This window comes from Populus alba, chromosome 16, assembly GCF_005239225.2.
Source record: "Populus alba chromosome 16, ASM523922v2, whole genome shotgun sequence".
NCBI classification, from domain to species: domain Eukaryota; kingdom Viridiplantae; phylum Streptophyta; class Magnoliopsida; order Malpighiales; family Salicaceae; genus Populus; species Populus alba.
In genome coordinates, this window is record NC_133299.1 from 13,665,476 (window position 1) to 13,676,415 (window position 10,940).

The following is a 10,940-nucleotide window of genomic DNA, read 5'->3' on the forward strand; positions in this document are numbered from 1 at the left end:
ATAAAAATTACACTTCATTGTATTATTTAACTTTTTTATTTTTTATTTTTCTACTGTAATTTAATCGGCATGTAACAACAAAAAATTTCTATTGATTTTCTAATTGTATTTGTTAATGTTCTGATGGTGAATTTTCTATTCTAATTTTATAAAGGTAGCATTGACACATCTCTCTTCTTTGATCAACCAATCAAATTGGGCAGCACAAACTCTTTTTAGTCATTAATTAATCGAACACACCTTGACAAATCTTCTGAATTCATTTCATTTAGGACCATACAACAACTAACCTTAGATTAATTATAATTAACACAAACAATTAAGGTTTATGGTACCACTTGCACGTCTGCCCAATCTACACTAAAATCAAGGCGTGCTTGCCATACGTACGTACACAGAGAAATACTAAAGAGGAATTAAGTACTAGTTCTTAATATCAAATGCATCATATTGCATGTAATTTTCACCTAGAAGGTATGAATCTGGGCATGGTAGTACTGAAATTGAAGGATGCACTACAGGTGCGAAGTTGCCGTCCAAGTATGGAGGTTGCTCAGTAGGAAGAGCAGTAGAATAATCAGCAGGGAGATTATGATCAAGAGATCGTTCATCATCCACAAAGTTCATTATAGTTTGGTGAAGCAATACTTGAGTCTTTAGAAACTTAACATAGTTAATGGCTTCCTCTAACATGGACACTGTATCCATCTTCGTCCCACCGGGAACCAAGCTTTGCAGAATCTTGAACCTGTCGCTTATACGATGCCTCCTTTCCCTTGCAGCCACACTTTGCGGGTCGGTTGATAACTTCACCCCACCGCTGCTCCTCCGGCCGCCCTTCTTCTTCTCCTTGCCATTCTTGGGCGCTGAAGATGACCCAGATGAGCTAGGGTTTGTAGTAGAATAGTAGTCCATGCCTGCAAGATCAGAAATCCTCCCCAGAAACTATGGCAGTAACAAAGCTTTGTTTTCTACTTGGTAGGGGGCGTTTGTACATGGAACATATTTATAAAGGAGGCAACATGTGGTACCAGCCATTTCAAATAAAATAAAGAAGATGTCGTCATGTGAATCAGCTAATCTTTAGCGCAGGATACGGGTGTCCACTCTACACTGCAACCATGGCCCTAGTCCACGCAAAGGCAATATTTGCTTCACCTTTTTCTTAGTACCTTGTTTGCTTCAACAATGGTACATGGGTCCAACTACGTATTTGCAAATCCTCATTAATTTCATCGTTTATGATCGTATACAATTAGAGTTTAACCTCTTGTTTATATATATAACTTATAATTAGCTACGATGGTCTAGGGCTCCCTGCCTTGCATGAATTGTTTTGGTTTGAAATTAAGGGGTTATAAGAATATGACATCCTTTCAAAGACAAACAGAAATTATTTTAAAAACACTTGATCATATATGTTTGATAACATGGTCTCAGTGTTTTTGCAAGAATATATTTGAGCATAAAATCATCAAGTTCGACTATCTTTCAGCTCATGCAAGACATTTTAAGAATCAGTTAAAATACAACGCAAACACATTACAAAACACACACTTGCGTATCCAAAGTGAAAGCATTCTGGCAAAATTCAAGCAACTTGGGACCCCCAAAACAATAACATGATGAGAAAGAGGGAGAATTGTCTTTGGGATTGGGTCAGCTGTGATCGAGAGAGAGTTCGGGGAGAGGGAAAGGGAGTGGGGGGTCCTGCTGCATCTGAGATCGAAGTGGATGTATCAAGGAGGTGGCACGGTGCATGGGTCTTAATCCGGGGACGAAATCGGTGGTAGGGCAGCGTACGAACGATGCCATTTTTCCGAGGGTTACACACTGTTCACTGAAAGAGAATAACTGTTCATGTTCTCTTGAATGAGTGCCTTTTTATGAAGGAAAGGAAAGAGCCTGGGCTCTTCTTTTCAAGAGAATTTTGGAGCAAAGTTCTTTCAAACGAATACTAAGATTCAAAAGCATCCATCTTAAAAGCATCGTTGAGATCCCACCCTCTGGTAACAGGAAGTTTTTCTTCTTCTTTTTTTTTCTTTTAAGAAAAAAGGAAAAAGGTTGAATTTGTTGGGGGGTGCTGTTGGTATCGGTAACCCCATCAACAAAATGTCAAATGTCTACTGTATATCTAACTTACACTTATCTTAATTAATTTTAAGATTTGTGATACTACAAATTTAAAAGCTAATCAATTAAATTATATTTTTTAGGGTTAAAAAAATATAATATTTGTTTATATAAATGCTGGTATTTTTTAAAATACACTGAAATTTATTATTGAAACATCTTAAAATCTAATTGAAATTGTGTGTGTGTTTAATATTGCAGTGAAAAATATTTTGTATTGGTGGGTTGAAATAAATTGTGTGGAAAATAAAATCAGATCAAGGAATGTATCTCTACTTCAAGCCGTAGAGTCAACTCTGGAAATCAGAGAACCACGTATTCTCATCATTTAAATGTCAAATCTTTTATAGAAGAGATATTTTGATTTTTTTAGTTATCAGTTATATGTCAGTATGTATAATGTATACAGAGTAATTACTGCTATTTTATTCATTATTATTTTTATTTATTTATTTAAAAATAAATATATTTTAAAAAAAATCTTAGATAAAAATATTTTTATTATTTTTTATGGGTTATGAGCTTCATCTTTTTTTTTTTGTGTCTAATTTTTTTTTAATGTAGATCTAAAAAGTAACTAAAAAGATATTACTAATTACTTCTTAAGCACTATAGAATTTCCATAAGATTATATTATTATAAATTAATATATTTTAATAATAAAATTCAACCAATAAATTATATATAAATATTTCATCTCCACTCAAAACACTATAATGATGCAGTTATTAAATGAGAGAGTCGACCTTTGCTTGATAATATATTATTTATATATATAAAAAAAAAACTTAATAATTACGTGCCAACATATAAAAATATGCACAATTAACCAATAAAAGAAAAACATTTAAATCACTTCAAATACCATATATCACATTCATATATAATGGTCTATATGGAATTTAAATTATACGCATTGATCCTCTATGTGCAACATAAGCAATCGATGTGTACACTATTTCTTTCTCTTGGAACTCCTAACTTTAAGATAAGAGTTTTGCAAAACATATCCTCTTCTCTCTGGACCACTCTTAAGGGTCATAAATCTATGTCATTATTTGAAAATTAACTAAGAACTTTAAAAAATAATATAAATTATATTTTGAAATATTATCTGATAGTTTAAATTATTTGATCAAAATGATTTTTTAACATAGTATCAGAACCTTGATGACTAAGCAGTCATGACTTTAATCTCACCATCTTTATTTATTTGATAAAAATTAAATACAAAATAATATGAATCTATATAAATTTCAAATCTAAAGGGCTTTCACTTGAAGGTGGTGTGTTAAAAAATAATATAAATAATATCTTGAGACCTCATATGATAACTTAAGTTTTTGAGTTGAATTGGTTCTTTGATAAAAAACAATTAAAAATAACAAATCACCTTAATTTAGATCTTATAGATTTCTCATGAAATTCCTTCATTAAGTTTCATGGAATTCCTTCATCAAGTTTCAATTAACACTTCGACCTTGTGCCATTCTTTCATAAAGTAGCTAATTTCAAACTTACTCTAGACTAATTACAATCCATTTGAATATATTGTTTTAGTTTCTCAAAATATTCTTTAATCTTTGTCGTCCAATCTTCGATCGATATTTTTATACACATAAAACCAATTAAAGGTATTATGTTTAGGGCATATTTGATATATTATAATGATGGCGGTTCAAAATATTTTTTGCTTAGAAATACATCAAAATAAATTTTTATTTATTTTTTAAAATTATTTTTGACATCAACACATCAAAGCGATCTGAAAATATAAAAAAAAAATTCATTTTAAACAAAAATAAATTCAAAATTTTTAAGCCAAACACTCCCTTAATTGTTGGAAATGCTTTGATTAATATAAAACAAAATCATGGTAGGTCATCTTCCTCACGCTAGCAATTTCGTTCATGCAACATTGTGTGCATGGAGCCCCCCGAGGGCCCTGTTTTTTCCTTCTTGTGGACTTTGTTTGATAATGGCAACAAACAACCTTAACACGTTGGCTACAGACACTAACCCTCCATATCGAATATATTTGACTTTTCTGAAGGGTCTCTTGCACAGATTTTCCAACGGTTGAAACGTTATTGATTTTTTGTGTTTTTTTTAAGTAATTTTAGATTGTTTGAATGGATTGATGTTAAAAATATTTTTTTAAAAAAATATAAAAATATTATTTTAATGTACTTTTAAAAAAAATATTTTATGAAATAAATCTCTATAATAATTCGAATCAGGCTGTTGATTAAATAGCTTATTTTGAGCTCTTATATCTCTAGTGCCTGTTGAAAAACTGGCATGTCATGATACACATTACACATAAGAACAAAGTTTCGACACTTTGCACTTGAGATTTGGCCCAGCGGTTGAAGGGACTTGTTCTCCTTTCCTCTGCATTCTGGGTTCAAATCTCATCATGCATGCCTGTCACTCCTGCGGTGCCTTACATGTTCACTGGGTTTGCAGGATGTTCAGTGAGCCGTGGAATTAATCGTGGTACTCGCAAGCTGGCCCGGACACCCACATGTAAATAAATAAAAAAAAAGTTTCTACACTTTCAGCAAAGCATAAGGAAATTTTAAACCTCGAAAATGAGCAAATAACCACTATTCATTTTTTGTGTGTTCAAGTGACATACTTTGAGATCTTAATTGTATCTCACTTACTAGGGACTACGATTTTAGTGATCTTCAGCTTGCTAGAATGCTAGCATGTCATATTATACATAGAAATAAAGTTTTGATAACTATTTTAAAAGTATAAGAAGGTGTTTGGAAATGCGTTGCAAACCGCGTTCCATCAAAAGTTAATTTTTTTAACTAAAAATTATTATTATTTATATATTTTAGATTATTTTGATGTATTGATCTCAAAAATAATTTTTAAAAAATAAAAAAATATCATTTTGATATATTTCAGCACGAAAAACACTTTGAAAAGCAACCGCAACAACACTCCCAAACAGACAATATAAATTACAAGTCTTGAAATTAAGCTGAAATTAAGCTAAACAACCGTTGTTCCAAAAACTAATTTAAATGAAAAAACCTCACTTGTAAGTAATATCAATTATTTGAAAATTTAATCTACAAATCAAAGGCAAAAGTTTGGTGCAAATTTCATGTAATTTCATGAACACAAAACGAGTTTAACAAGAAAAAAAGTACTTTGCACTACAAACATTTTAGTTTAATCTAAAGTTTTAAACAGAAGTTACCGATCATAGAAAAACAACATACTAAAATCTTATGGCATGATATATATGCCTTCTATAACAAGTTTCTATGAATGATCGTATTTCAAATTTATGCAAAAAAAAATCCTACAAACAACTATATAAACCAACCAAGAGTATAATAATAATAATAATAATGTCTCTGCTATCGTTATAGAAAAAATAAATTAGATAAGAGAGCGAGTTTCAAGATCTTTACTAAGTGTAAAATATTGCCAGTCATTTCACCATTTAAATACCATAGTTTTTTTTAGTATAGGGATTTTTATATTTTCCATGGAGAAGTTTTCCTATTTTTTTTAGAGTTGTTGGATCTATATCAGTTTTTCTATTATAAACTGATATTTTAATAATTGTATATAATAATCGTCGGGAATTGAAATTTTTGGAATGGTTATATATAAGGAATTTGGTTTTAATTTGAGGTTGTACCATCATATCGGGCCCAATCTGAACCCAAGCCAACAAATTGTTTGTGCCCTAAAAGGCCATTCTAGCTCGTCTCCCCTGCGATGGCGGCAAAGTCACGTCTTATAAATCTAACCCCTTGAGGTGGGAGAAGCAGGCGCTGTGACCTATTTTGTTGGCAAACAAGAACCCTAAAGAGCTTTTTCACATGGATGAAACTGAACTGTCCTCGTGAAGTTTCATGGAAAGAAAGAAAGCTGAAAACAAAGCTAATCCAGAGAGACTGTGACAGGGACAGAGGACAAGAAGCAGCAGCAAAAGCACGAGTGGATCCGGCTTTTACGTCTGGGGTAGGTGGAGAGAAAACCCTTATTATCATTATTATTCTTACTTGCTCTGCTGAAATAACATCTGCTAGCAGCTAGCTTTTCCAGTCCACTCAAGATCTTGCTTTCCCTTTTGTCAACCCCCACACACATCAGTCTAAACATTGATGTATGTGACACTGCAGCGTGATGGATATCGTAACCATGAACAATTAGCATAGATAAAGGAGAGTTTATCCACTGATTGTGACTAGTCTGATTGAGCTCCTGGCCCTGAGAGAGAGGCCTGTTTGTCTTGGCTAGCAATGATGATAATATTCATTTCCAAGATTATTCAACCCGGCTCCGCTCGCCATCCAGCTCGAGCCAGGTTTTCTTTGAAATTGACTCGTTATATCTACGACCTGGATTGACCCGGTTCGGGTTTAATAATTATGATTGAGTTCAACCTCTAAATCTCGATCTCCAGATCGATCGAATTCTACTGTTGATTTGTTAGATGAATGGCATACAAGTAGATGCATTTCGAAAATATGTTTACTGTAAAGTGTATAATCAACATGTTTGAACATTAACATATGCAAAAGAAAACAATAGCAACAAAGATTGGCAGTAAAAACATATCAAAAGAAGATAAAAATCTAACGAGTCTGGTACTGTGTGTTGGGACAGGATTAGGTAGCTTTTGAAAGAAACAATTTGACGTAAAGATTCAAGAGCAGGCCCCACGATCGTGGAAAAACATGGGCTAACAAGGGTATGATCAAATGTTTCAGTGCTTTTTTTCTTCTTTTTTTATGAAAGTCGATGTTTCAGTCAGGTGAAATGCAGGTCTAAAGCAGAACAGGCTGGCCTGGTTTCTTGACTCTTTATGGATGTACACAGGGTTAACTGCGGTTGCAGATTCTGAACAGTACAGAAACGTTACGAAATATATATATATATATATATATATATATAAAAATATTTTAATAGTGTTATTAAACCTAAACAAGAGGTTAATTTTTAAACTTCTACCAACTATTTGCTAGATCCAAGTAACGTTAGTCTGACAATCATGTCAAACCTAAAATTTTTGGATATAATAAAAATGACTGATTTGACAAAGAACAAATAAAAAGACAATTATTCACTTTAATTGTCAGGAAAGAGAAAAGAAAAAAACAAACAATCAATCATAGGTGACAATTCAACCATTATCTATTTATACACACCACACCATATGTAATAGGGCACAATTGTGCATTCAATTAGATGAAGGATGGCCCAATTTGGTTACTGGGAAGCATCATATATGCCTTCTTAATAGTGTGAGCGCCACTCACTTGCTAGAGCATGAGGATATCCACCCGCAACTTTTTGATTAAAAAATAACACATACATCTTGAAAATACTAAAACGTTCTTCATGGTCCTTTTAATTACATAAAATACTCATGTAAAAATACCAAAATATCCCCAAAATCAAAGGGTTTTTTTTTTTATAGGCTAAAAGCGTTATTTGACTATACTTGAAAATTCAAAAAAACTTGAAATACCATTGTAGAAGAAAATTAAAGAAACATTTATCCGCTTACAAAAAAAATTAAAAATTAAAAGTAAAATCGTTATTACAATCCATGGTAAAAAAAAAAAAAAAAACATTAGTCATTCGACCTATGCTTCATTGTGTTAGATATTCTTTTTACCATTATGAAAATTACATAAATAGATCTTTTCAACGGTGATTTTTATATAAAAAAGATTTCTAGATATAAATAAAAAAAATATGCATGTCTTTAATTAAATAAATCAAGAACCATTCATGTAAATAAATAAAAAAAAGTTATCAAAATAAAAATTTAAAAAATTTAAAAATAAATATAGATCAAGATATTTAATCGCGCAGCACAAGGTTGTTTAGCCGGTTATATTTAATGAATTTATGTTATTTAAACCAATTGATAATAGAAACTGACACACATAAAATTCATTAAATAAAGTAAAATAAAAAACAATATTATGCAATTAACCTCATAAAAACTTAACTACACATAATATAATTATAAATAATCATTACTTAAAAAAGGCTAAATAAGCAAAAAAAAAAAACACAAAGAATGGGTATTAATTAAAATATAGATTTAGAATTATTTAGAATAAAAACATATAAAAAGGTATTAATTAAAACAAAAAAAAATCAGAAATTAAAAAAAAAAAAAAAAATAGATCATGCGTTGTCAGGCCTGAAAAGTCAGGCCAAGCACCTAGCCCATAAGTAAAGGATCCACTTATAGGCCCTTAATTTTTTTTAAGAGCTGATAGGGTGTAGTCCGCATCATATTATATATATATATATATATATAGATGATATGTCGTTTGGAATTACCTAGATTTTTGGCCACTTCGGCGACGAGAAAATCAAGATTCTTGTATTTTTGCAATAGAAACCCCATTTTTAACATGAAATACCTAGAAAAAAAAACTACCTATAAATTTCTATATAAAAAACCACAGAAAAACTTGAAAATTAACCCAAAATAAAAACTCTTCTCGAGCTTAGATATAATTTTTTAGGTAATTCTAAGGTTTAAAAACACCTAGGTGGAACCCCATCTCATTAAATGCAACTTATTGATATCAAGATAGATATTTTTTGTGGCTAGAATCATTGTAAACTTTAATTTTATCTTTCTAATACTGGAATTTGGCAAGTCCTTGTCTTTTTTCTCTCTGACCAGAGACTAAAATATATATATAAAAAAAATTAGGATCAAAATTCAATCTTAGACATTCAAAGTAACCTAAATTAAATTATTTGTAAAGCTTAAAGACCAAAGCGTCTTTAAAACAAAAAAAACTTTGGAAACATCATCCATTTTGCCTACCTCTTTTATTTAGAGCCCTCTTCTTTCTATATTACTTTTGCTTAAGAAATCATAAGCAATTCACTTTCAATTGAAGGTCAAATCACCATTAATAAATTTTTAAGGACTAAAGTGAAAATATTAAAATATACAATAACTTAACAATAACATGTGAATGTGTGAACAATGCAATACAATATTTTATCTACAGTAAAAAGATCACATGCTTTAGTGTTAATGATAACTGAAAATAAAATTGAAAAAATTAAGAGATATATATGCATCACGATATTTGATTTTGCAAGAAGAAACATTTACCTGATTGTGTTTGCTCAATTTATTTATTAAAATTAATTATTTTTCAATCAAACTATAATAGAGATAAACACATATATGTTAAATTATTGAATAAAATAATAAAAAAATATTATGCATGGCAACACATTAGAAACTTTATCTGAAAATAAATATTTTTTTATTTTTTAAAAATAAAGTTTATTTATACCAAAGTTAAAAAAAATATATATAGATCAATCAAAATATTTTTTTCAAAAATTAAACGAATACAACACCATTAAAAAAATATTTATCCAAAAAAGGTTAAATAAGCAAAAAAGAAATGACATAGGAGAGTTATTAATTGAAACATAAATTTACAAATATTTTTTTTTAAAAAAAGAAGGCATTGAAAAATATGTCAATTAAAAAAGCAATATTAAAAAAGAATATCACGAGTATCGCGGCTTAACTCGTCAAATATGTGATCCAAGACATAAACTTAATCAACTTTAATATTTTTTTCTTTTAGATTTATATTTTTTTAAAAAAAAAAAAAAAGAGCTCAGGCTCACAGGCTCATGACCCAACGTGTTTGGGCAATGAAAAGCCTGGTCACATAGGTGGGCCTTCAAGCCCAAGTCTATGGGCCTAAGCTTTGTTTTATTTTTTATTTTTAAAAGAACGGATGACATGTCATTTGTTTTTATTCTCTAGAGAGAAAAGGTCAACAAGACATAGTTTGCCAAGGTAGATGATGTGTCATTTACAAGCCCAGATTTTTGCTCTTGTAGTAGTGGCTGAAAAATTAGATGAACATTTTATTTTGCCAAAAAAACTATTTTTTAATCCATTTCAACACCAAACACGCCTCGCGGACACCCTTAGAACACTTACAAACAACCCATCAAGACAAAATATCCAAAAACATGAAATCAAACCAGGCTAGTTTTGGCTTTTTAAGCTTAGATCTTTTTTTTTTTTTTTTCTTTCCAGACAACATTAAAGCTTTAAAAAACTCACTATCAAGCCCCTCTCATCATATGGAACCCGTGGATATTAAGAGCAACTATTTTAGTAGATAGAAATGGCGTGAACAATGATTTTCTCTCTCAATGCTAAAATCCGGCGACTTATCTTTCTTTCCTCTCTCTAACCACGGACTGAAAAATAATACAAATGAATTTTTATACCAAAAGTGAATTTTGAAAATTTAAAAGGATCTAAATTCTATAAGTTGTGTTATTTTTAAAAATTAAGGAGCTAAGTTTTTTTTTTTTTTGTAAAATCTCTAGAACGCCATCGATATTTGACTCTTTTTTCATTTTGGTCCCTCTTGCCTAATAAATCCAAAGCGATTAGGCTTAAATTATGATCAAATCACCTAAAAAAACTTTGAGAAACAAAATAAATTATCAGAAAATAAACAGTAAATCCATAATATTTTATGAGTCTATTAACAATATAAATCTGCTTAATTCATCCACACCTTTTAGTATATTCTATAACTAAAATATAATGTGCTTATTTTATTTTTGTTTCATACAAGACTATATCCGGTTTTTATCCGGTTTTACTGCATTCAACTCCGGAAAGAAAATCCATGACCTCTTTATTCTTCCTTTTATTGTAAATAAATAAATATATATAATAAAAAAAACCCCAAGATTCTGTCAACCCTTGAACACACCCCAGTTGAAGACACCCCAGTTGA

General features: G+C 30.4%; 1 protein-coding gene across 1 annotated transcript; it reads right to left on the bottom strand.

Moving 5' to 3' along the window:
* Positions 1–249: 249 nt before the first annotated feature.
* LOC118037525 (transcription factor LAX PANICLE 1) lies at positions 250–961 on the bottom strand. The gene has a single exon (XM_035043514.2). The coding sequence runs from the start codon at positions 913–915 to the stop codon at positions 424–426; it is 492 nt and encodes a 163-aa protein (XP_034899405.1). The 5' UTR covers positions 916–961; the 3' UTR covers positions 250–423.
* Positions 962–10,940: the final 9,979 nt, after the last annotated feature.